This window comes from Podarcis gaigeae (genome assembly GCF_964106915.1).
Source record: "Podarcis gaigeae genome assembly, chromosome: 1".
NCBI lineage: Eukaryota > Metazoa > Chordata > Lepidosauria > Squamata > Lacertidae > Podarcis > Podarcis gaigeae.
The window spans coordinates 126116883-126141919 of NC_139678.1; the positions used below are offsets into that span (position 1 = coordinate 126116883).

The window sequence follows — 25037 nt, forward strand, 5'->3', positions numbered from 1 at the left end:
TCTCTTAGTATTTTGTAAGCCGCTTGATAGCCTCTGGGGCTAAAGGGCTGGGTGTAAATGCCACAAATAAAAAGATAAAGGATCTGGCTGTGTTCCACAGGGCTTGCTTCGCCTTGCAGCCTTAAAAACATGTATGCATTGCTTGGAATGGGATAACCCTCTGTAGCACTATTGAATGAATTCTTTCTTTAGGAATCCTGCCCACTGGCAGGGAGTGGGAAATGTTGCATGGATAAAGACGGGAAAGAGAAAGAAGGGGAAGAGAAAGAAGGGGAAGAGAAAGAAGGGAAAGAGGAACACTCGTGTTCCAGAGAAGGAAACCGGGTAAGCGACTACTTTCTAATTCCCACATTTATCACACAATGACTGAACGTGTGTAATCTTTACACAAGTGCCAATGAGTTTATCTTGGTGTTTAAAACTTCCACTTGAGGAAGGCCTTCGCACCCTAGTGGAACAGCCTTCCCTGACGGGGAGTAGGAGAAAGAAGAATGGAAACAACACAACATAACACAACAAACTAAAACGCAACAATGATAATTTATTGTTTGCAGTTACATTTCAAAGGTATTCACTCAGTTAAGAATGGATACTAATTATTGGGGTGGGCTAAGCTGCAGGGGGCCCTAACTCTGTGTACACTACGCTTATCTATAAATCTGCCACTACAGTTCCCCAGCCCTGGTTTACAGAGTCACATGAAATCTGAAGAACCAGCAACTATAGAGAGAGATTGTACAAATATCCCAGAATGTGACTGAGCACAGAAATACGTAGATGCCAATCTGTCCTTCAAAGTACCATTTTGCCAGATGGGAGCAAGCTTCGGAGCAATCCCAGGCCTACTCTGAAAAGGAACATAGTTTCCCCCCCAAATAGCAGTGTTTTGACAGAAAGTTGGCACCCGTCTGTCTTGAGCTACAATGGAGTGAGCCTCTGGGGGTGAAGTTAGTAGCACTGAAGTGATCTCTCCGGGGCGCAAGCCTGAGCAGGGAGAATGCCGGGAAGTAATTAGTAGTAAATCTTTCTCCAACTCAGGAGTTTATTCAGGTCAACCCAGGATCACAGAGTTTCTACCCAGAGGAGAAACTGTAGTTCCACATTAAACAGTACAAAATACCAGTTCACTGGAACTGCCAGAATTCCTCTGATGTTTAGTGAGAACTGGATCTGTCTTTCAGAAGCAGTGCAAGCTTAATGCGATTTTGCAAAGTTGTGGCCGGGAGGGTTGATGGTATTGTGTTCAAATGTTCCACGGCTGTGGGGCACCACACAACCTCCTCTCCTCTGCCTACCTTTCCAGGTGACAATTAGGTTTGAAAAAAGTCCCGCAGTGGCATCTGCCAATGGTTTCTAAGCTTAATTGTCACACAGGGGAGTACTAGGGGTTGGAGTCACAGTATGGGAGAGGAGGGTTAACCCTCCCTGTCTGCACTGACCGATACACCCCAAAATCCTACACAAACAGAGAGTGCAGTTTTGCTTGCTAAATCATGCTTCAGAGGTCTAATGAGAGTCTCTGGAGCATTTGGTAATCCTAGAAGGGAGAAGCCAGATCTGTAAAACTTGGAACGTAAAAACATCGCTTTCAGAGGGTGAGGTGGCTTAGCTACCTTCTCATTCACCCATGTTAAATCTTATTAGACTAGCTCTGACCTGCAATGGGTATGTACACAGGACATGTAACGTGATAGGTGAGTGGAGACATTTTCGGTTGTCAGCGTTTCCCTCTACTCTTCTAATACTGTTTTGCAATAAGGCAAGTTTTGGCAAAGAGGATTTATGCCATCTTCATAATCCTTTCATCAGCTTTGTGATGAGTGTGAAGGTCAAGAATGGTTTAAATGGAGCTTGTGTTTCTTACACAATAGTGAAATATAATCACCACACCCTTGTGCAACATTGCAGAGGAAGCTCTAAACCTGCTTAACTATCTGGGTGTTTGCTAAGCAAAATCTTCAATTGGCAGTGGACTACTCTGTAAAGAGCTTTGGTTATTTGTGTTTTAAAATAGGGATCAATGCGATTTAAGGAGAAATGCTTTTCTAATGCGTTTACAAAGAAGAAGAAGAAGAGTAGAGCATGTTATGTTCCAAATAATTAAATGATGGTGACATTGTCCAAACAAAGGTCATCCACAATGTGATTTTATATCCTATCAATCCCAATTTGAGGCCACAAATGCAGGACAACCAAATTGCTCACTTTTCTGAATCATGAAAATCCTTGTAATGTTTACAAAGCATCCCCTCAAAACCAGCACCGAAGCACAGATCACCTCTTATGGCCACAGATGTGTTTGGTGATTTGTTGGTGCTTTTGTTGTTTATGAGGATCTGTGATTGGATCAATGGTTTTGACTTGCTCATAAGCACAAGATCTGTGGGGGTTTTTTTGTTTTTTTTACTATGCTGCCTACCATTGTAAGCTTTAATTTGATGTTGCAAATTCAGGAAGATCCATTTTAATTCTCTTGGGCCTGACCTTTGCCAATACTATTTTGAACAGCAAATATGTGTGTGACTGAGTTTTGTCTCCTTATGTCTGTATTTGGGTCCAGAGGGAGTGGGAAGAGAAGCAACCAGATGGGGGTGTCGTCTACAGCACTCCCTTAAAAAAACTTTAAAAATGGGCTCATGGGCCCCACATTTTTTGGCCACTGCTAGAGGTATATTATACCCTTCTTTTCCACTTCCCGTGCATGCTAATATTAAGCATTCTTTTCTTTTTCTATAGATGTGCTCAGGTCTATGCAAGCCTGAAAGATTTCATCCCATTGACGCAACCCAGGATTATATATTTCCTCCTGAACTAATGGTAGGAGAAATTTGTTCATGACTGTTGTGAAGGAGTCTATAATAGACTGTGTGTGAGTGTTTGCATATTGTTACAAAGTTTGCATGACACCCCTAATATTTGCTGAGTGGTAGCAAGATTCCAGTGGGTTCTAAGCATTCACTCGGGGTTGTGTTTCCCCATACAACCCCAACACACTTACCCGACCCCCACCTGCTTACCAGCTCTCCCCTGAAAATGCATCCCTCCTTCACTGGGGTTGCCAGAAGGATGAATGGGTTATTTTCCCCAATTGCCTGCTCATCATGGACTTCAGTCCTCTTTGTTGTTGTTGTTTAGTCGTTTAGTCGTGTCCGACTCTTCGTGACCCCATGGACCAGAGCACGCCAGGCACTTCTGTCTTCCACTGCCTCCCACAGTTTGGTCAAACTCATGCTGGTAGCTTCAAGAACACCATCCAACCATCCCCTTCTCCTTGTGCCCTCCATCTTTCCCAACATCAGGGTTTTTTCCAGGGAGTCTTCTCTTCTCATGAGGTGGCCAAAGTATTGGAGTCTCAGCTTCAGGATCTGTCCTTCCAGGGAGCACTCAGGGCTGATTTCCTTAAGAATGGAGAGGTTTAATTTTCTTGCAGTCTATAGGACTCTCAAGAGTCTCCTCCAGCACCAGAATTCAAAAGCATCCATTCTTCGGCGATCAGCCTTCTTTATGGTCCAGCTCTCACTTCCATACATCACTACTGGGAAAACCATAGCTTTTACTATACGGACCTTGGTTGGCAAGGTGATGTCTCTACTCTAGTCCTCTTTACTAGAGTATAAAAAGACAGTAACTTCTCTGTGAAGTTTTTCTATCGCTGCCACTTTGTCCCCCTTATCAACACTGTTGAAAACTCTCTGAAAATATTTTCTGCTTTTTCTTTTTTTTAAACATTTTTTTATTGCTTTTTAAAAATACAGAAATACAGAAAAAAGAATAAAGAGTGGTTATAGAAAAAAAGGATATAAATAACAAATTTCCATATTCTTTTTCCATCTAATCTATAGGACTTCCCCACATCCTCCGAACCCTGCGTTCTTTGTCTTATAAAGCATCAGCAATTTGTTAACTTATTTCAAAACTTATTGTAACTTCCATTTTATCATGTTCCCTATTTTCAATTTTACTATAGCTCAATTCTTATATGTTTTATATTAAACACAATAAAGTTATTTCATTATTTTACCTCTGAATTCTTGTGTCTTAATTTTCATTTCATTAACTTACATTTGCTGAAGCTAGAATTTCCTGAAAGGTGCATTTTTTAACATTCATACAGCTTATAGTGTTTTTTCAAATAATCCTTAAACTTTCCCCAGTCCTCCTCAGTTGTTTCTTCTCCCACGTCTCGGATTCTGCCAGTCATTTCAGCCAGTTCCATATAGTCCATCAACTGCGATTGCCATTCCTCCAGCGTGGGTAAATCTTGTGTCTTCCAGTATTTTGCAATCAGGATCCTTGCTGCTGTGGTAGCATACATGAAAAAGGTTCTGTCCTTCTTAAGCACTCTCTGGTCCACCATGCCCAGAAGGAAGGCCTCTGGTTTTTTAGGTAAGGTAAATCTCAGTACCTTTTTTAGTTCATTATGGATCATTTCCCAGAAGGCCTTCACTTTCGGGCAGGTCCACCAGAGATGAAAGAATGTCCCTTCCGCCTCTCCACATTTCCAACATTTGTTGTCAGACAGATGATATATCTTGGCTAACTTGACTGGGGTCATGTACCACCGGTATACCATTTTCATAATATTTTCCTTCAAGGCAGTGCATGCCGTGAATTTCAAACCGGTGTTCCATAATATTTTCTGCTTTTTCTTACACTCTTCTTTTTAAAGCCAGAAATTCTTGCAATTTTTAAATTACCGTAAATGTAATCTCCTCTGTGTTGTGGATGCACAAAACAACACCAACACAATAGTTTCTTACAAAGCTATCCTGGGAAGAGTGTTTAACACTTAACTGTAAGGTGTGGTTCAGGATTAATGAGGGCTTAGTTCTTGAAACAGCCATATTTGTGTTTTGTTCATCATTGTGCAATACTCTATCCATGTTGCTTTTCCTCACAGAGGTTGGCTGAAGAGAGCAAAGGAAAAACTCTGGTTTTCAAAGGAGAGAGAGCCACCTGGATTTCTCCCGTGTCTCTGCAAGAGCTTGTCAACCTGAAAGCCAACTACCCAGATGCACCTCTTGTTGTAGGAAATACAAGTGTAGGTATGTAAATGCAGCCCTGCTAATCACCCAATCAGCCCAGAGGTCACACAAATCATAGAATTGTGAATCGCTGTGGGTTAAACCACAGAGCCTAGGACTTGCCAGTCAGAAGGTCGGCGGTTCAAATCCCTGTGACGGGGTGAGCTCCCGTTGCTCGGTCCCTGCTCCTGCCAACCTAGCAGTTCAAAAGCACGTCAAAGTGCAAGTAGATAAATAGGTACTGCTCCGACGGGAAGGTAAATGGCGTTTCCGTGCGCTGCTCTGGTTCGCCAGAAGCGGCTTAGTCATGCTGGCCACATGACCCAGAAGCTGTACGCTGGCTCCCTCAGCCAATAAAGCAAGATGAGCACCGCAACCCCAGAGTCGGTCACGACTGGACCTAGTGGTCAGGGGTCCCTTTGCCTTTACCTTTATGCCACTTTACCAGGCATGGTTTCCTCCAAATATTCTTGGGAGCTGTAGCTTACCCATGACAGAGCTGCAGTTACCAGAACCATTAAGAAACTACAGTTCCCAGCATTCTTTGGGAGAAGACATGTGCCTTGAAAATATGGTGTGGACGTGATCAAAGTGTGCATAGCATGAGGCAACATCTGCAAGGAAAGCTACTGAAAGTTTAAGATAAAATGAAGCTGCCAGCTTGACACCAAAACTTGACATACATCTATATACAAGCATATACAAGCAACATGGTGCCCCCCCCCGATGTATCACATGACCAATGACCAGGGATAATGGGAGCTGTATGCCAGCAAGCATCTGGAGGGTAATACATTGGCTATTCCTGCTCTAGGCAATTGACTGTATTAGTAATATCACAGGAAATAGAAGCCTGATGTAGCGGTTGTCAATGTATTGAGTTGTTCATGGATCATGCAGAACACTTCAGGCTAAATTTGGTGATATGAGGTGATTGGATTGGATTGGATTGATCTTTATTACGGCCATTGGCCCGTCACACGACAGTTTCCCATACCACCATAATGTACTTGAACCTCCAAATTTAAAACCGCCAAAACTTACAAAAAACAGACAAGAACCAAAGCAAAACAAAAACAAAAGACCAACATCATACATTACAATAAATTTGTAACATAAACATCGCCCTCTGCTCATAAATTAATAGAAGACATCAATGGTGATATCACCTAATTACATCCTAAAACATAGATCATAGTTTAAAGGGATTATCCGAGCCAGGTGATATGAGGTGACTCTAATAGTGAGGAGACTGCTGTATGCAGCAGAATAATGTAGCAGAATTCAGAATTGGTAGAATACTGTAGACTGTAATACTGTAGACGGCAGGTATGGAATCTGATTTTTGAATGCCTGCTGTGTAAAAAACAAAATCTCCCTGTACATACAAAATTAGCTCATTGGGGAGAAACATACAAGCTGCTGTGCTAGGTTTAATCTTGCAAATGGGGGTTGTTGTTTTTAATGCACGAGGCTGTTAAAAATGTGGTTCTAACCTAGTTTGAGGGACTGACTAGATGTGACAGATATAGAGTGTGCATTGATTGGAGCCAAATTCTAGAGGCTGAGGTCCCTTTGCCCCCCCCAATAAAATATTTGAGGGGGCTGGTGCCCCCAAAAGTTGTTTCTGCCACCTTGCTTGTAGTCCTGCTTTATCTTTCTGATATCTCATTGTGATTTTGTCCCATTTAGGACTTGATATGAAACTTCTTTCTGTCTATCACCCCGTTCTCCTTCATCCTACTAGGATCACAGATCTGCATGTTACTGAAGTTGGAGACAGCGGTACGTCTCTAATCAGTCACTGGGGCCACTATTGGGGGTCAGTGTTTTAGCTCTTTGGGTGGCGATAAATTGTACTGAATGTACTGTACTACCAATGATAAACAGTGTATGCATTGACATTGTGAATATAGGCAAGTGATAATTCTTAACTCATGGGCTTCACTGAATCAGGTATTGCCTTCATACGTTGAAGGATAGACCCATTGTCCCATAGCAATCATGGAACTAGTTGTGGCTAGCTTTAAAACAATATGGATTTCAATAGGACACTGCCCTTATTGACTTTGGCTAGACTGAGGCCATTGTGTCTGGATGGATGGATGCACACATCTTAGAGATACCATTTTCTCACCTATTATTTGCATACATATTTAGCAGGCAATGTTCCACGTGTTATTTTGACGTTATCTACATGGTTTATAAGTCAGGAGATAATACATACCCAAGATTCACTAGGATGAGGGAGTTAGGATCCTGTTTAGTCAGATGGTTCCTAGTGCAACCAGGCTATGCTGGTGTGAGCCCCAGATCCTGGATCAGCTGGAGATCCCCTGGAATAAATCTTTCACCATGGATCAGCTAGCTCAGGTGAAACCGGTAGATCCTACTCTGGCAGAAACTCTGAAAAATAGGTGTTATGGGTAGTTGTGAGAGGATTAATGGTGGATCCTAACTCCACCGAGTTCTGTCACATGACCTGGCAACCCAGCAGAACCTATGCCAGCAAAAAGGGTGTTGCAAACAAAACTTTATTTTAAAGGCTTGTTTCCACTCTGCCGGGCTTAGGCTAGCTTAGCCAGCAGTAGAGCTGCTCCTGAATAGAGTTTGAAATAGGGGTAATTTACACTTGCCTAGCTTTAGCTGATGTACATTCCACATTCCCTCCAACTCTGTCTGGCTTCAACCCTATACATGCTCGCCGGGGGCAGGCCCCACTTAACCCATTTGGAATTACTACTCAGTAGACACGCGGGTGGCGCTGTGGGTTAAACCACAGAGTCTAGGACTTGCCGATCAGAAGGTCGGTGATTCGAATCCCCAGGACGGGGTGAGCTCCTGTAGCTCGGTCCCTGCTCCTGCCAACCTAGCTGTTCGAAAGCACGTCAAAGTGCAAGTAGATAAATAGGTACCGCTCAGGCAGGAAGGTAAACGGCATTTCCGTGCGCTGCTCTGGTTTCGCCAGAAGTGGCTTAGTCATGCTGGCCACATGACCTGGAAGCTGTATGCCGGCTCCCTCGGCCAATAAAGCGAGATGAGCGCCGCAACCCCAGAGTCAGTCACGACTGTACCTGATAGTCAGGGGTCCCTTTACCTTTACCTTTAGACATGCATTGGATTGCATATACAGTGGTACCTCGGGTTACAGACGCTTCAGGTTGCAGACGCTTCAGCTTATAGATGCTTCAGGTTACAGACTCCGCTAACCCAGAAATAGTACCTCGGGTTAAGAACTTTGCTTCAGGATGAGAACAGAAATTGTGCTCTGGCGGCACAGTGGCAGCATTAGCTAAAGTGGTGCTTCAGGTTAAGAACAGTTTCAGGTTAAGAACGGATCTCCAGAACGAATTAAGTTCTTAACCCAAGGTACCACTGTATCAGTTATTTGCTGCCCCTTATCATGACAAACACCAACTCTGCCTGTGGACTGTGTGGCTCTTTAAAAATGCTCATTTGTGCTCTCCCCATCCCCCTTGTGAAAATTACTTGGTTCCAGGGATCTTGATCGGTGCAGCAATCCACCTTGCCCAACTGAGGGACTTCCTATTAACCATCACCCCAGAACTCCCAATGGAAAAGTCAAAGATTTATGGTGTGCTGCTGAAGCAACTGAGGACCCTTGCTGGAGAACAAATTAGGAATTTGGCGGTAGGTTTCCCACCTTGCTTCCTTTGACCAGGTACAGATAATAATAATAATAATAATAATAATAATAATAATAATAATAATAATTTATTTATACCCCGCCCATCTGGCTGGGTCCCCCCAGCCACTCTTGGCGGCTTCCAACAAAACACTAAAATACAATAACCTATTAAACATTAAAAGCTTCCCTAAACACAGCTGCCTTTAGATGTCTTCTAAAAGTTTGGTAGTTATTTTTCTCTTTGACATCTGGTGGGAGGGCGTTCCACAGGACGGGCGCCACTGCCGAGAAGGCCCTCTGTCTGGTTCCCTGTAAGGTTCCCCGTAAGATTACTTCCTGCCATGGCTTCACAGTTCTGCCCTCCATTCTCTCATAAATATTTGCACCCCATCCAATGCTCTGTCTGTACTGCTAAGCCATGGGCTTCCTTCCCCGTTGCTCCAGAACTATCAGGTGGATCACTAAGGGTGAACATTTGGCAATAAAGGAACAATTATGGGGTGGTGAAGGATGGATACACTTGTCTGTGTGAAGGACCCCACTCTGTCCCTACCATTGCCTGGGTCATTTTTGCTTTTACTCAGCCTTTGGAGGATAGACAGCTGGCTGTGTGGTGCCCACTTCTAAACACGCAAGATGTTGTCTTAGTGATTCACAAACCCACCTGCCAGTCCAAATCAAAATGGGTCATTTTTGCTTTTACTCAGCCTTTGGAGGATAGACAACTGGCTGTGTGGTGCCCACTTCTAAACACGCAAGATGTTGTCTTAGTGATTCACAAACCCACCTGCCAGTCCAAATCAAAAAGTCCCAACATTAAGGAAATCCAAAGGGAAAATATGAAGAACAGAGGTTCTGACGAACGGATTATTAAAAACGCGTGAGGCAAACGGTGGAAGTCTTTTTTAAAAAACACTTTAGTTAAGGTAGATAAGGACAAGAGGAAATTATACAATTGAATATAAATATAGATGGGAAATGGCTGTGTATAGTGAATACTTATCTACTTTTAAAATTTTTCACCTATGATTTTTTTCTTTTACTTCTTTATTTTTTCTTTGTTCTTTTTTCTGATATCTTTCATTTCACTCCTTTATTGTGAATAGCATTTTATAGAGGTATAAATAACTGTAAATATGAAAAGAGACAAAGTATTCTCTAATTTTTTTCCCTTGGTTATATGTATTTTCTTTTTCTTTTGCGTTTTCTTTTGTTATAAATATGTATGTTTTCTAATTTGTACTTAATAAAATTTAAAAAAAATTAAAAACAAAAAAAGTCCCAACTCTCTTACTGACAAGTCAGTGGAAAGATTTGCAAGTCTCTTTTTTTTAAGGGACAAAGGGAAGCACTCAAGGGCCTCATTAATACCAAGGTACACAGAGCGGTCACCTCCCACAAGATTTATATATCCCATTGATGTTGTCTCTATATCATTTTCCTCTGTTGTTAATCTCAGTTTTCCAAAGCTGGTTTTCATTTTAAAAAGTAAGGAAAACAAGACCTGCATTGTTTGTCCTCCCACTCTCTTGTTTAAATAAATAATGATTTTTAAAACTTTGCTGGCTTAAGATCCAGGGCTTGAATCCAGCTGAGGGTGCATACACAATATACCTCTAAAACACATGCGAAGCACATTTCCCTCTTCAAAGAATTCTGGGCTCTGTAGCTTGTTAAGGGACACTGGGAATTGTAACTCTGTTAACAGCAAACTACAGCACCCAGAATCCTTTGAGAGGGGAAATTGGGTTGCTGTTTTTTAACCATTTGAGGGTTTTGGGTTTTTTTTTTACAATCAAGCAGTGTATAAATTTTAAGAAATAATAAATAAAGGATATAATTAATGATAATATAAGTATACCCAATTTAGTAGTAGTAACAGTGATATCATTGTCCATTAGTCTTTAGGAGGACATATTGTGAGCAGAGGATCGACCTGGGATCTGAACCCTGTCCTGGCAGCTGGGAATGCGCTTCTCAATCTGGTGTCAATAGGTAAAAGGCAATGTCTCCCGTTGCATACATTTCTGCACTGGGTGTTGTTGTTTAGTCGTTTAGTCATGTCCAACTCTTTGTGATCCCATGGACCAGAGCACGCCAGGCACTCCTGTCTTCCACTGCCTCCAGCAGTTCGGTCAGACTCATGTTTGTGGCTTCGAGAACACTGTCCAACCATCTCGTCCTCTGTCGTCCCCTTCTCCTTGTGCCCTCCATCTTTCCCAACATCAGGGTCTTTTCCAGGGAGTCTTTTCTTCCTGGAGCCTCAGCTTCAGGATCTGTCCTTCCAGTGAGCACTCAGGGCTGATTTCCTTCAGAATGGATAGGTTTGATCTTCTTGCAGTCCATGGGACTCTCAAGAGTCTCCTCCAGCACCAGAATTCAAAAGCATCAATTCTTCGGCGATCAGCCTTCTTTATGGTCCAGCTCTCAGTTCCATACATCACTACTGGGAAAACCATGGCTTTAACTACATGGACCTTCCTAGTCAGTTGATTCGCTCACCATTTGTATTTGTAACTGTTATTTCATTGTGTACATTTTGATCAAAATGTACACAATGAAATAACAGTTACAAATACAAATGGTGAGCGAATCAACTGACTAGGAACTTTTTCTGCTCTTATAAACTGTTACTAAGAAAGCTTTAGACACTTTGATCAACAGTAATGTTGTGACGTGGGGTTTGTGATTTCAGCTCTCTTGACATAGTTTTCAGCTCTCTTTGAGCATAGTTGCGCTCCATGGGCGACAACGTACTGGAATAGAAAGAGATGGGCTTTTCCGACCCATCCGGTTCCCTATGACTCAGCACCGCCCCCAGGCCGTATTGAGAGGCATCACATGCCAGGACCAGCGGCTTCGACTCATCATAATGAGCAAGGACGCTCCTGCTACTCAGCATTCCTCGCAAGGAGTCAAAAGCCTTCTGCTGCCCCTGCCCCCATCGCCACACATTCTTTTTCTGCAACAGTCTATGTAATGGTTCAGCTACCGAAGCTTTCTGGGGTAAGAACGAATGATAAAAGTTAATAAGTCCCAGGAATGACTGCAACTCCGTCTTGTTCTGTGGTCGTGGTGCCTCGATGATGGCCTTAACCTTAGCATCTGTGGAGTGGATGCCTGATGCATCAATTTTAAACCCCAAGAAATCCACAGTTGGCACCCCAAAACTGCATTTTTCCTTTTTTAGTTGCAACCCCACCTCCTTGAACTTGAGCAACACTGCACAGACATGCGCAACCAGTTCCTGTGGGTCTTTTCCAGCAATCAAAACATCATAAAAAAATGGCAAGACCCCCGGCAGACCTCTTAACAGGCGTTCCATGAGCCCTTGAAAAATCACTGGGCCACACAAACTCCAAATTGTAATCTGTTAACTCTGAACGCCCCTTTATGTGTGACAATAGTCTGTGCTTCCGCTGATTGTGGGGTTACTGGCAGCTGTTGGTAAGCTTGTGCCAGGTCAATTTTGGCGAACACCTTGCCCCCAGCCAGTTTAGCCAACAGATGTGATACGACTGGAATGGGGTATGAGTTTCCCCTGAGTGCCTTATTGATAGTACATTTGTAATCAGCACAGATCCTGACTTCCCCATTTGCTTTAAGGGGCGTGACGATTGGAGTCTCCCACTTAGCGGAGTCCACGGGTGAGAGAACTCCCTGCTTGACCAATTTATCCAGCTCTGCTTCGATCTTGGGTTGCAGTGCAAATGGCACTCGCATTGGTTTGAGTCAGATTGGGGCCACCCCAGGGTCCAATTCGAAGTCAACTGGGGGCCCTTTATAACAACCCAGTTTTCCATTAAAGAGACCAGCAAATTCTTTGCATAATGCCTCGCTCATCTCAGGGCAGGTTTGGATTGAATTAAGCCCTGATATACTCAGTCCCAGGGCGGGGAACCAGTCAGTGCCCAGGAGACTGGGGCGACTGCCCTTCGCAATCACCAGTTTGAGTACCGCCTGTTTGTCCCGGAACTGTACTCTCACGGCACACATTCCCATGACATGGATGCGGCCCGCTGAGTATGACTGCAAAGTTGCCGGGAAGGGCTCCAGAGGGGGCAACTTACCCCTGGGGAAGAATGTCCTCACGGTCTGGTCCGACACGATAGTGAATCCAGATCCGGAGTCCACCTCCATGTCGCACAGCTGACCCTCAATCTTCACCTTGATGTGTGCCTTGCCTTGCGCTGGAAACTGCACGACCCTCCCGTTGATCTCCGTTACGTAGTGGCAGTCCTTTAGAACATGGTTTGCTGTGGGCGGTCTGCGATGCTCCAGTCTAGGTGCTCCTGTTGCTCCCAACGCCGCCGATCTACAGACCCTGACGATGTGACCTGTCTTTCGCACGTCCGGCACATAGCATCCTGGAAACAACAACTCTTTCGCTCATGGTTTCCGCCACAACCAGGGCACCTGCCTCGGTGATCTTTGTGCACTGTGCAGGCCTGACGCACTGACTCGACCCCACGGACTGGGCTCTGGCTCGGAGTAGCCTCTAGCTCGTCCATGGCATGCGCAACTTCTATCTGTGGCTTAGGGGCCCTGCGACTGGCATCAAGCTCCTCTCTTTCATAATTCTCCGTGGCAGTGGCCTCCTTCAAGGCTGAAACAAGGGTAACCTCTTCTTTAGCCAAGATGCGTCTTCTGGCTTTCTTGCTGCTCAGATCACCGATAAACCGATCCAGGAAAGTCTCTTCCAGATCTTGGAAGTCGCAGTGCTGAGCGAGCTTCTGCAGTTCAGCTAGAAATGCAGATACAGACTCCCCAGCACGCTGCTGCCTCTTATGAAACTCCATCCGCCCGGGCCATCTTGGTCTCAGTAGGCGCCAAATGGCTTGTTAGACAGGCAATAATATCTTTGAGAGATGTCTCACTTAGCTTCCCTGGAGCAAGCAATGCCTTGGCCAGCTTGAAGATCTCAGGCCCACAGTAGCTCAGGAATGTGGCCCTTCTTTTACTGGCATCGGTGATCCCTTGAGCCACTGCGAAGAACTCGAAGTGTTCGACGTAGTCTTCCCACGTGTGGGGCTCTAATGGCTGGAAGTGCTCCAATACCCTTGGACTCTCCATTGTCCTGTGGGCAGGGTCGTCTTCTCAGCTGGCCAGTGAGTCTTTTTCTTAGCTACAATCCGGACTCTGAGGCAGGGCTGCGTTTAACCACTCCTCAGCATTTCGGATCCCACCTTCGTCGCCAGTTGTTGTGACGTGGGGTTTGTGATTTCAGCTCTCTTGACATGATATGCTGGAGACAGTTCTCTAGTAACACTTCTTTATTAAAGCAAACAAGACTGAGACCTGAGGAGGGGAGAGCTACATTTATAGGGACAGGGAACTAGCTAGAAAGGATACATTTTGGAGGGAACAATATCAGGCAATCACAGTCCTGCCTTTTGGAGGAAACCAATAAGACAAAGGATCCAAATACAGCAGCTTAAATGAACCAATAGTAGCTGTACCCTCTGGAACCAAAAGGCAGTTACTTTACCCTAATGCAAATACAGACAATAATAATACAGATATAAAATCCTTTGACTCAATACACAACAAGTAACATAGCATCTAGTACAGTAAGTATTTTCCAATGATTTATTGGTAAACATAGATCCTATATTCTAGGGCAGGAGTCAGCAAACTTTTTCAGCAGGGGGCCGGTCCACTGTCTCTCAGAACTTGTGGGGGGACGGACTATATTTTGAAGGGAAAAAATGAACGAATTCCTATGCCCCACAAATAACCCAGAGATACATTTTAAATAAAAACACACATTCTACTCATGTAAAAACACGCTGATTCCCGGAACATCCATGGGCCGGATTTAGAAGGCGATTGGGCCGGATCCGGCCCCTGGGCCTTAGTTTACCTACCCATGTTCTAGGGACTGTGAACTACCTGTTTCTTGATTGAGCTGAGAATTATCAGGAGACCTCTACCAGAGCTAGCACCTTTAACAAACTACAGCTCCCAGGATACTTTAGGGAAGCCGTGGCTGTTAAAGCAGTACAAGAATGCTTTAAATGGATGGTGTGGATGTGATTCAATTTCATAATAGTGGGAAGGGGGCAGGAATAAAATCATGTCCTAATAGCAGAAGTCATTGGGAAACTGCAGGATCCTTACTTTCCTTCCTGCTGTTTTGCTCTTACGACTATGATGAGCGAGAGGAAACCTACTAACTGATGTTCTGTTACAATGGCAAAATGCAAGGTGGTGTATTATTACATGAAGTCTATGATATATATCATATTGCCCAAGAAGACAATATATAATAATAAACAAGTGGAAGTCCATTGTATTTATCAACGACAAACGCCAACTGACAAGTGTGCAGGTTTGATCTTGCAAAGTTCGGAGCAATACTACCTTGGCTACAAATTGGGAGCATTTGAAATGGCTAGAATGATTTATAGCTGTCAACACCCTTCATACAAATGTTTCTGTTGGGTAAATCAGCCGTTGAAGAGGGCCAGTTCTGCCTCAGAGCTTGAATAGATGCAGGGGTAATTTTCTCTTGCATGGGACAGATAAAATCAGTATCTGTTAAGAGCTCATTGTCTAAAGACTATTATTTCCTCTATCAGATGGATCACGTCAGATTCCCTTGAATGATGAATTCCTCGCAGGCTTGCCGCAGGCAGACCTTTCACCAAGAGAGGTCATAGTCTCTGTTTTTATCCCTTTCTCCAAGGAAGTAAGTTGTGTGTTTGTTTGTTTGTGTCTGTATGTTTTCCTCACCATCCCTCCAAACACAAGATGCTTTCTGCACTGTGGAACACTTACGTTGGGCAAGACAATATTTGTATCTAAATCTCAACATAAATTAGTCCATGAAGGCACATAAATGACAGGTCAACACATTGCTGGAGAGAGAGGCAACATATTTCCAAATATTCATCTACCAGTAAAAAATCACATGTAAATTACCTAGGGATCGGTGAAAGACACATTGCTCCCTGTTGTTCATTTATTTGTTTATTATATTTATCATCTGGTTTTCAGTTAGAAAATTGACACTTCAAATGGCCTTCACCCTATAACAATTAAAATCCTACACAAAATTCACAGACAGAACATAATAGTCATACTTCACTAAATCAATATGCCAATACATAAAAAGCATGCATTGAAAACAGTCAATAAAGCTGCATTTAATAAAATGGGTAGTCTTCTCAAAATATATTCAGGGGTCTGGGAACAGAGAGAGCAACATTTTTTAAAAAAATTGAAACTCTTGAGTCCCTTTCGCTCTCACTTGGATTCAACCTTCTGACTCTACAATTCTATGATTCCTTGATTCTGTATTAGCTCTGGAAAGTTCAGATCAGTTTATTTCTTACTAGAATTTGCATATAACAAATTCCTCAAGCATGTCTCGATGCGCACACTCATTAACTTTTGTCCCACTGGGCACAAAGGTATTACAGGTTTCTGAAGAACTACAAAAATATGCTAAACCTGTGAGCAGTGTTGATTGCATATGTGCCATGGGTAGTAATATTTCCTTCACCAGTAAGCAGCCACATTGCCGTCCCCATCTCTCTAGAGCAGCATTCCTCCACCTGATGCCCTTGGGATGTTGGACTACAACTCTCATCCCTGACTAGGCTGGTGCTGATGGGAACTTTAGACCAAAACATCTGGAGACTGAGAAGGGCTGCTGTAGATGAATGATATCCAGATTTCTTGGATGGCTGAATGGCCCATGTGATGCCATATTTATCAACTCCCTTCTTTAATCCACTCCCATATAGCAAGAATGAAACGACAACTGAGTGTGGTTGACAGGAGGTATAGTCTATATCAGGCACGTCCAACTCCCAAGAGACAGTGATCTTCTCCCACTATTTAAAAAAGCTGGCATTTGTCATTGCAAATAATTGTTGATCTTTTTTTGGGAAGGGATGGTCAGAGTTGTTGTTCTTTTGGGGAAGGTGACCCAGAGTTGTTGAGCTTTTCAGGGGGATCGATCAGGAGCACCCCGGAGATCCCACAATCTACCTGGAACACCCCTGCGATCTACCAGTAGATCATAATCTACCATGCCTTTAAAGACATGGATATTAACAACCAACCACATGTGCATTGGGGCATGGGTGGCGCTGTGGGTTAAACCACAGAGTCTAGGACTTGCTGATCAGAAGGTCGGCGGTTCGAATCCCCGCAATGGGGGCAGCTCCCATTGCTCAGTCCCAGCTCCTGCCAACCTAGCAGTTTGAAAGCATGTCAGAGTGCAAGTAGATAAATAGGTACTGCTCCAGCGGGAAGGTAAACAGCATTTCAGTGCGCTGCTCTGGTTCACCAGAAGCGACTTAGTCATGCTGGCCACATGACCCGGAAGCTGTACGCAACCCCAGAGATGGTCACAACTGGACCTAATGGTCAGGGGTCCCTTTACCTTTTTACATGTGCATTGCCCTATTAGCTAGGATGGCAACATCTTCCCAGCGAGTTTATGATGTAGTCTATTGTTTGGCACATATGTGTATGATGATTGAAGGTGACAATCTGTCAGGGTGAAATTACACATCACATTGTTCATATGCCTTTAAAAAGCATTCTTAAACTGGCCACTTCCATTTTGAAGAAAATCAATTTTGGCTCTTCAATTTGAAATAGATCCTTGATATAGATCAGGGCCCTGCAATGTCCCACAACAAAATTCTCCCCTGTCAGCTGCTTTACTCCTGAATGTGTTTCTTGTAGTAAACTGTACGCATTTAAGGGCAAACAATTGCCTGTGAAGAGAGTGGTTTTCAGAGGGAAACAGGAGCAGGGCCCAGACTGGGAACACATTCCAGACTGAAGCTTTGCACATGTTATTTCCTTCCAAAATAAAAGTGGCAACTACACTTTTTATAAAGAATAATGTAACATGTAATTTGACCCTTACTTACTGTTTCATGGAAGTCTCTTTATGTATAATGGACTTGCTGATCAGAAGGTCGGTGGTTCGAATCCCCGCAATGGGGGCAGCTCCCATTGCTCAGTCCCAGCTCCTAGCATGATGAGGGCAGTAAAATAACCCAATTTCTGTTTTTTGCATCTGCCAGGATGAATTTGTGTCAGCATTCCGGCAGGCTGAGCGCCGAAAAAATGCATTGTCTGTGACAAATTCTTCAATGAGAGTCCTTTTCCAGCCAGGCACTGGTGTCATCGAGGACATGGCTATTTTATATGGTGGCATTGGTCCTACCACAGTGAGCGCAAGAAATACCTGTCAGAAGCTCATTGGAAGGTACATTGACATTATATAGGAATAGCTGTTTCTTGCTTTTGGAGGAGCTTGGGGCAGAATCTAGAAGCTAGGAAAATTAAATTCTCTCTGTACTTAAACCTTGTCTGCAAGTAGTAATGAAAAACTTTTTTTTAAAAAAAAGGTGGACAAATGTCTTCATTTCAAAATTGGTTTATATCATGTCAGAATGCTGCTCTTAAAAACTAACAGACAAAAGCACCTCTCCAAAATTTCACCAAACCACACTGGAGTGGAAGTGGAGAAGAACTGCAATTTCTGTGAATACGAATTTGGGATAAAATTTAAGAGAACAATTATACATATCAGTTTTCTGGGAATTTTTTTCATTCTGTGGGCCCAGGGAATTGTAGGGCTAGATGTCATGTAATTCAGTTCCCTGAACTGCAGCAAGATCATTCAATCATTTTTTTCATTTATTACCCAACCTTCTCCCTAAGGTTCCAGGGCAGGTTACAACATTAAAACACCATGTTAAATAAAACAAAACCTTCCACACTCTTATGTATTTGGGTTAAGATTTAGGGAAGTTTTTAATATTTAGTGCTGTATTGTTTTTAACACTCAATTGGGAGCTGCCTGGAGTGGTTGGGGAAACTCAGCCAGATGGGCAGGGTATAAATAATAAATTATTATTATTATTATTATTATTATTATTATTATTATTATTATTATTATTAAGATGACACAAATCTTAACTGCATCGTTCCTTATTAGTCAAGTCGTGACCTATGTACATCTTCATATCCTGCTTGTGAGTTTCTCAAGGCATCTAATCTGACTGGTCACTGTTAGAAACTGATTGTTCTGATCAACGACTTTTAAGTATTTTATCCATATGTTCCTAATGCTCACTGTGGATGATGTAGGCTGGGTCACCAGCACCAATGTCCTGTTCTTCCATATTAAGATTAGCTATGACTGTTTCATATTATGCAATCTATTTTCCTACCGTATAAAGGACCTATTTTGAATAATATTATTTATCAGTTCCTGAGAAACCTGAGTTTTCTTGTGGCAAAGTGTACTTCATTATCAAAGTCACTTTAATAAACGCATTTGGAAACCTTTTTCTCCTCACCCCTTCAAAACTCTGCATATACATATCTATCGTTTGCTAAAATAAACTTATTTGGTTGTATTATTTCTCCCCCCAGCAACTGGGATGAAGAGATGCTGAATGAAGCTTGCAGGCTAATTCTTGAAGAAATCATCCTCTCTCCTTCAGCCCCAGGCGCAAAAGTGGAATACAGACGAACCCTGCTTGTCAGCTTCTTCTTCAGATTTTATCTGCAAGTGCTACAAGGTTTAAAGAACATGGTAAATAACACCCCAAAGAACAAAGTAGGGCAATAACTTTAAGAATGTCACAAAATGGCGCCCAAGTCTTCAGGGTTCTCCAGAGCTCTTCATCAGGCTGGGTATTAAGCAGAGGTGGGGAGAAAATAATAATCACCTTTCCTATTTGAGTAGAAAGCCTTATACCTTTCCACTCCAGTCTCCAGCAGCTGTTCACTGAATTCCCCAAAGCTATGTGGTATGGGAAATAGCTCTTCTGTAAATCAAGCTGATATTAAAGGCACAAGAGCAAATCTGGACTTATTTTTGGGGTAAGCAGTTAGTAATTGAGCTTATGGCATACATGCCTCTGAATACAAGTGGCTTGCAACACATATAAGAGGGTGCCATTCTCTTCATTTCCTTCTTGCCTACTTTCCATAGGCACCCAGTTGGCCACTATGAGAACAGAATTCTGGACCAGATGGGCCTTTTGTCTGATCCAATGAGGCTTCTCTTGTGTTCACTATAAGTGGATAAGAAATAAACTTTCCCTCCTCTTAAAAACAATGTTCCTCCTACTTTTCTGCCTCTACCAAAGATCCTTGTTTCCATTAACAATTTTTACACACCGTTTTTTCTGCACCTATGTAGAAAAATTGTCTTACGTACAGCAGGCTTTTCTTCCTATGTAACAGATGCCATGCTGTTTTCATTCAGCCAGTGCTTCATGTTGGCTCGAATACAACTTTTTACAAAAATTAAAAAGTTTGTTAAGATGTTATAAGTGGAGATTTTGCTACATGACTGGAAACCCCCCACATGTGTAGAAAGGACACACCAGAAGTAGTTGTGCAAGTCATATCTTAATTTGAGCACCCTGGTAGTACATATTTGGGCAATGAATTACCATTATATGGTTGCTTGCCCCTGAAGAATTTCTTGGGGAAAATTGATGTAATATATAATTAATTTGTCTTCCCACAGAATCCATCTAAGTATCCTGACTTGCCAAAGAAATACGCCAGTGCTTTAGGCGAGTTCCGTGAGAAACCACCTCAGGGTATGCAAATATACCAGGTCAGTGAGGTTGTTTTCATTGCTTTTCATCATCTAGCATTAACATTCCTGTCAATGCTATCATGTTAACCCACCCTTCTCTAAGTATAATGGGTTGTATTCAACTGAAATCTACCCAGAGTAGGCGCACTGAAATTAATGCTTCTAAGTTACGCATATCCATGAAGTTCAATGGGTCTAGTCTTAGTACTTAGCATGGCTTACCACCCAGTGATCTGTGACCTAACTAATTGGTTAAGCGGTTTACACCAATAAAAATATAAAACAAAGCAATAGAAATTTGCCCCCTACGTGATTACAGAAATAAGGAATGTTTAAACAAAACAAGATGGAGAGTTATACCAGCGACTAACTGACAGAGAGAAGATCATCAATATCAGGATTGGGAAATTGGGAAGTAACAAAAGCAGAAAAATAAAGGATGGACTTTAGCTCTTGAAATCCAGAACATGGGAAGACCCATTGAAATTAATTAATTCAGACTCTATAATTGGCTGTATTTTTTTTTGTTTTTTGAACGGGTTAAGATTTGGCTTGATTTGTTATTAATACGAATGTTGTTGTTTTTCTTTTTTGGAAAATGAATAAAAATTATTTACAAAATAATAATAATAATAATAATAATAATAATAATAATAATAATAATAATAATAGTGCTACTATATTTGCATAAGAGGAATACTTGAGTTTGCTGGGTGGGTAGGAAATAAATGATCGTTTCCTGGTGAAGAATCTAGTTCCGGATTGCTTCCATGCTGGGTACTTACCATTCAGTCCCATTTTTCTTGGGGTCTACGCAACGTCATCATCCATTGATAATCCTCCTGTGTTTTCCTCCCTGTGCTGCTTCCATCTTTTTATGTAGTTGTCTGTGACTGCCTTGACTGTGTTATACCCAGGTAAATCCAGTAGTAAATTAATATACATACAATACAATAATATACATACATACAAATTAATATACATACATACATACAAATAAACAAATAAATCAGATCACCAAAAAACCAGCATCTCAGCAACAAAATGTCAACAGGGAACCAAGGAGACAGAATATCACTCTAAGCCCAAAGGCCCAGTGAAACATACCATAATGCTTTTAAGGAGAGTCAGAAAACCTGCAGAATGGAAGCTCTCTTGCAGGGAGAGTTCCACAATCTAGACACTACTGCTAAAAAGATCCTGCCTGAGGTCACCATTAATTGAACCACTGAAAGTAGTGGGACACAGAGCAGGGTCTCCACTGGTTATCTCAAGGATTAGGCAGATTCATGTGGTAGAAAGTTGTCCTCCATAATACCAAGGATACTAATTGAAAATGTTTACATATACTAAGAGACAATGTATATTTGGCCAACATGATTTAATAGCTTGATTGGTCCTCCTGTATAAGCCAATATGGAATCAGAGCTTTGGGTACAGATAGTAACATGGTACAAGTTCTGGGCCCAAATTTCAGCCTGTACAAACTGAAATACAACCATGTTGTCACCATATAATTTTTGTAGGATTTTCTGAGTAATACTCAGTAATTGAATGAGCCGTCTGTATAGTAAATGTCTCTACCATATGACAGGATGTAGATCCTCATCAGCCTCCTCAGGACCCAGTGGGGCGTCCCATCATGCACCAGTCTGGTATTAAACATACCACCGGTGAAGCAGACTATGTCGATGACATGCCTCCAGAGGAAGGGCAGCTCTACATGGCTGTGGTTACCAGCACATGCGCCCACGCAAAGATTCTGTAAGTAACAAGAAGGAAAGTGCATGAGAAAGCAGTAGAACATGGGTAAAGGTAAAGGGACCCCTGACCATTAGGTCCAGTCGTGGCCGACTCTGGGGTTGCGGCACTCATCTTGCTTTATTGTCTGAGGGAGCCGGCGTACAACTTCCAGGTCATGTGGCCAGCATGACTAAGCTGCTTCTGGCGAACCAGAGCAGCGCACAGAAACGCTGTTTACCTTCCCGCTGGAGCGGTACCTATTTATCTACTTGCACTTTGATGTGTTTTCGAACTGCTAGGTTGGCAGGAGCGGAGACCGAGCAACAGGAGCTCACCCCGTCGCGGGGATTCGAACCGCCGACCTTCTGATCGGCAAGTCCTAGGTTCTGTGGTTTAACCCACAGCGCCACCCACGTCCCTTAAAACATGGGAAGGAGGACATATTGTAACAGATACTGGACATGCTTTGAATCTTGGTCTGGTTTACTTCAGGAGTGGGCTGGAATGAAAGTGTGCTTGCAAACGTAGGGGAAAAGAGGTGGGCTTGACATACATCTCTTTTAAATAAGATTGGAGTACTCTTTGGGAGCAATGGATCTGCTTATTCAGTGCACCCAACACACAAGGCTGGTATCCACACCCAGTTCTACCACTAGGGACAGTGAGGCAGCTGTCTGAGGCAGCCGATTTGGAGTGTCTTGAAAGGGTGGCAAATGGTTTGCTAGTTAATTTATTTGCAAATCTGTCCCTGGGAAACGTGGCAGTGGCAGCCTCAGCAGCCCAGAGCCAGCCTGGTAGTGCAGTTGGCTCTGGCTGGCTTCAGGAGCTGCTTGCTGCCATGGCGCCTGCCGTTTTTCCTCGCCAGAAGTCCCCATATGATGTGTTGCGAACAAGACACATCATATGGGGACTTCCAGGAGGCAAACTGGCAGGCGCCATGGCAGCGTACAGCTCCTGAAGCCAGCCAGAGCCAACTGCGCTACCAGGCTGTAGGCTGCTGCTGCCGCTGCCACTGCTGAAGGGGAACCGGGGACGTCCGGCAGTGCAAATCTCCTGCCCCCTCCCCCCTTTGTTTTGACTGACCGGGGGAAGCTAGGGAGTTGCGGGCGGGCGGCCGTTGCCCAGTTTTTAAAAAACTCTGCATATTTATCTTTCACAGAGTGCAAAAGAAGGGCTTTTCACCTTTATACAATATGCATGTGTGCTTGGGCCCAGGATCTTTTGCCTCACCATCCCCACTACTGATTCCCTGTTGCTACTCAGCTTCCAGAAAAAAAAGCGTCGCCAGATTCATTGAAAAAATCTGGTAACCATAAGCTGCCTGCCTGTATTGCAGTTAGGGGTGATTTCACACATACACAGATACCAGTTAAGATAGTACAAAGAGGTTTTTAAGACTGAATACATTGGGTTGTTTCACTATCTGTTTGCAGCTGCAGAAATACTAGCTGTGCACAACTTAGGCACGTAGGAAAAAAGTTCATGTTTACTTTAGCCCCTGAATGTTTATTTCTTAAAACATTTATTTATTTAATTCATCTTGCTATCATGTTTGATCACTGCGACCAATGGACCAAAAGTGTTCTATTTATCTCTCCTTTCCAGATCCATTGATGTGTCAGAGGCCTTAGAAGAACCAGGGGTGGTTGCCGTGGTAACAGCAGCTGATATTCCGGGGCATAATGGTGATGGAAAAGAGGAAATTTTTGCTAGCGAAGAGGTATTTTCTGAGCTTTCTGCCTTCCTATCCAGCACCTACTCAGAGATAAGCAGGCCCAGAATTGTACCCTAAATTTTTTTTTTTCTCTATCAAAGGCACACATTTACAATTCCTTGGGCATGACTAGACCACTAGAACCGAGTTGCTTTGGAGGAAAAAGCTAACAAACTTCCAGAGGAAGGAAAGTAATTACTAGCTGTAGCATCTTCCATCACCATACAGTAGCTCCTGGGCAGGGAAAGTCAAATAGTGAAAATCTCAGTTCTAGACAACCCTTAAATGTGCAAGAGGCCCCACAGTGTCTGTTTCTGAATCATTGTTTGAAGGATCCATGAATGCATGATTAAAACATAAATGTATTTTAAAGGCTTGTGTTCAACATAGCACTGAGGCTAAGATTCTGCAAACATGAAGATTTTCTTCTCCCTCTGCATCCCCCTAAATCTGTTCTGGGGACTCCCCCAACCCTCCAGAGCAAATTTGGGGATGGTATGGGGGTACACATTGGGGGAGAAGAGATTAATTCCCGTTATGCTGGGACCTTTAGCATATGCACTCTATCATAGAGCTATAACCCTTGGAGATAGGATCCTGCAATTAGAACTCCTTAGACTAACCCTGTATGGTGGGTCAATATTATTAACCCATATATCAGATGGAGGTAATGGGCTATTTAAGGCCACCTATTTGGGTATGTGTTAGAGATTACTTTTGAGTTGGGAATTTGAAATTCGCTGCCTCTTAGCCACTGTCCCATAAAATTAAGACACAAGCCCAATCTTCACCCCTTAATTGTCATGAATTTGAAAAGATTGTTTGAAAAAATCAAATGTTTATGTTGGTCCTCAGTCATTCTATATACTTTATATTTTTTGGTCCCCAATATGTATACCCTTTTTAAAAAACAAAACAAAAAAACACCCTAGCTACTTGAAAGCAAATTACCATATTTTTTGCTCTATGACTCACTTTTTCCCTCCTAAAAAGTAAAGGGAAATGTGTATGCGTCTTATGGAGTGAATGTAGGCTGCGCAGCTATCCCAGAAGCCAGAACAGCAAGAGGGATTGCTGCTTTCACTGCGCAGCGATCCCTCTTGCTGTTCTGGCTTCTGAGATTCAGAATATTTTTTTCTTGTTTTCCTCCTCCAAAAACTCGGTGCATCTTGTGGTCTGGTGCGTCTTATAGAGCGAAAAATACGGTAATTTATCCACTCTTGTATGGAAGTCTTCTGCTTAAACAGATAAACTGGAAGCACTACATGATGCATGCTAAATACTTCATATTTACTTAAGATAAATGCCATATAT

General features: G+C 42.8%; 1 protein-coding gene across 1 annotated transcript in view; it reads left to right on the top strand.

Annotated features, from left to right (window-relative positions):
• The window catches only part of LOC310827711 (aldehyde oxidase 3-like), a 74418-nt gene that overhangs the window by 12132 nt on the left and 37249 nt on the right, over nucleotides 1–25037 (top strand). Inside the window, exons 7-18 of the mRNA XM_083704078.1 lie at nucleotides 193–324; nucleotides 2737–2817; nucleotides 4901–5045; nucleotides 6717–6809; nucleotides 8524–8675; nucleotides 10575–10668; nucleotides 15255–15364; nucleotides 17724–17908; nucleotides 19084–19246; nucleotides 20192–20284; nucleotides 21861–22030; nucleotides 23615–23729. Coding sequence (XP_083560204.1) covers nucleotides 193–324; nucleotides 2737–2817; nucleotides 4901–5045; nucleotides 6717–6809; nucleotides 8524–8675; nucleotides 10575–10668; nucleotides 15255–15364; nucleotides 17724–17908; nucleotides 19084–19246; nucleotides 20192–20284; nucleotides 21861–22030; nucleotides 23615–23729 — 1533 coding nt within the window. The remainder of the gene's footprint in view (nucleotides 1–192; nucleotides 325–2736; nucleotides 2818–4900; nucleotides 5046–6716; nucleotides 6810–8523; nucleotides 8676–10574; nucleotides 10669–15254; nucleotides 15365–17723; nucleotides 17909–19083; nucleotides 19247–20191; nucleotides 20285–21860; nucleotides 22031–23614; nucleotides 23730–25037) is intronic.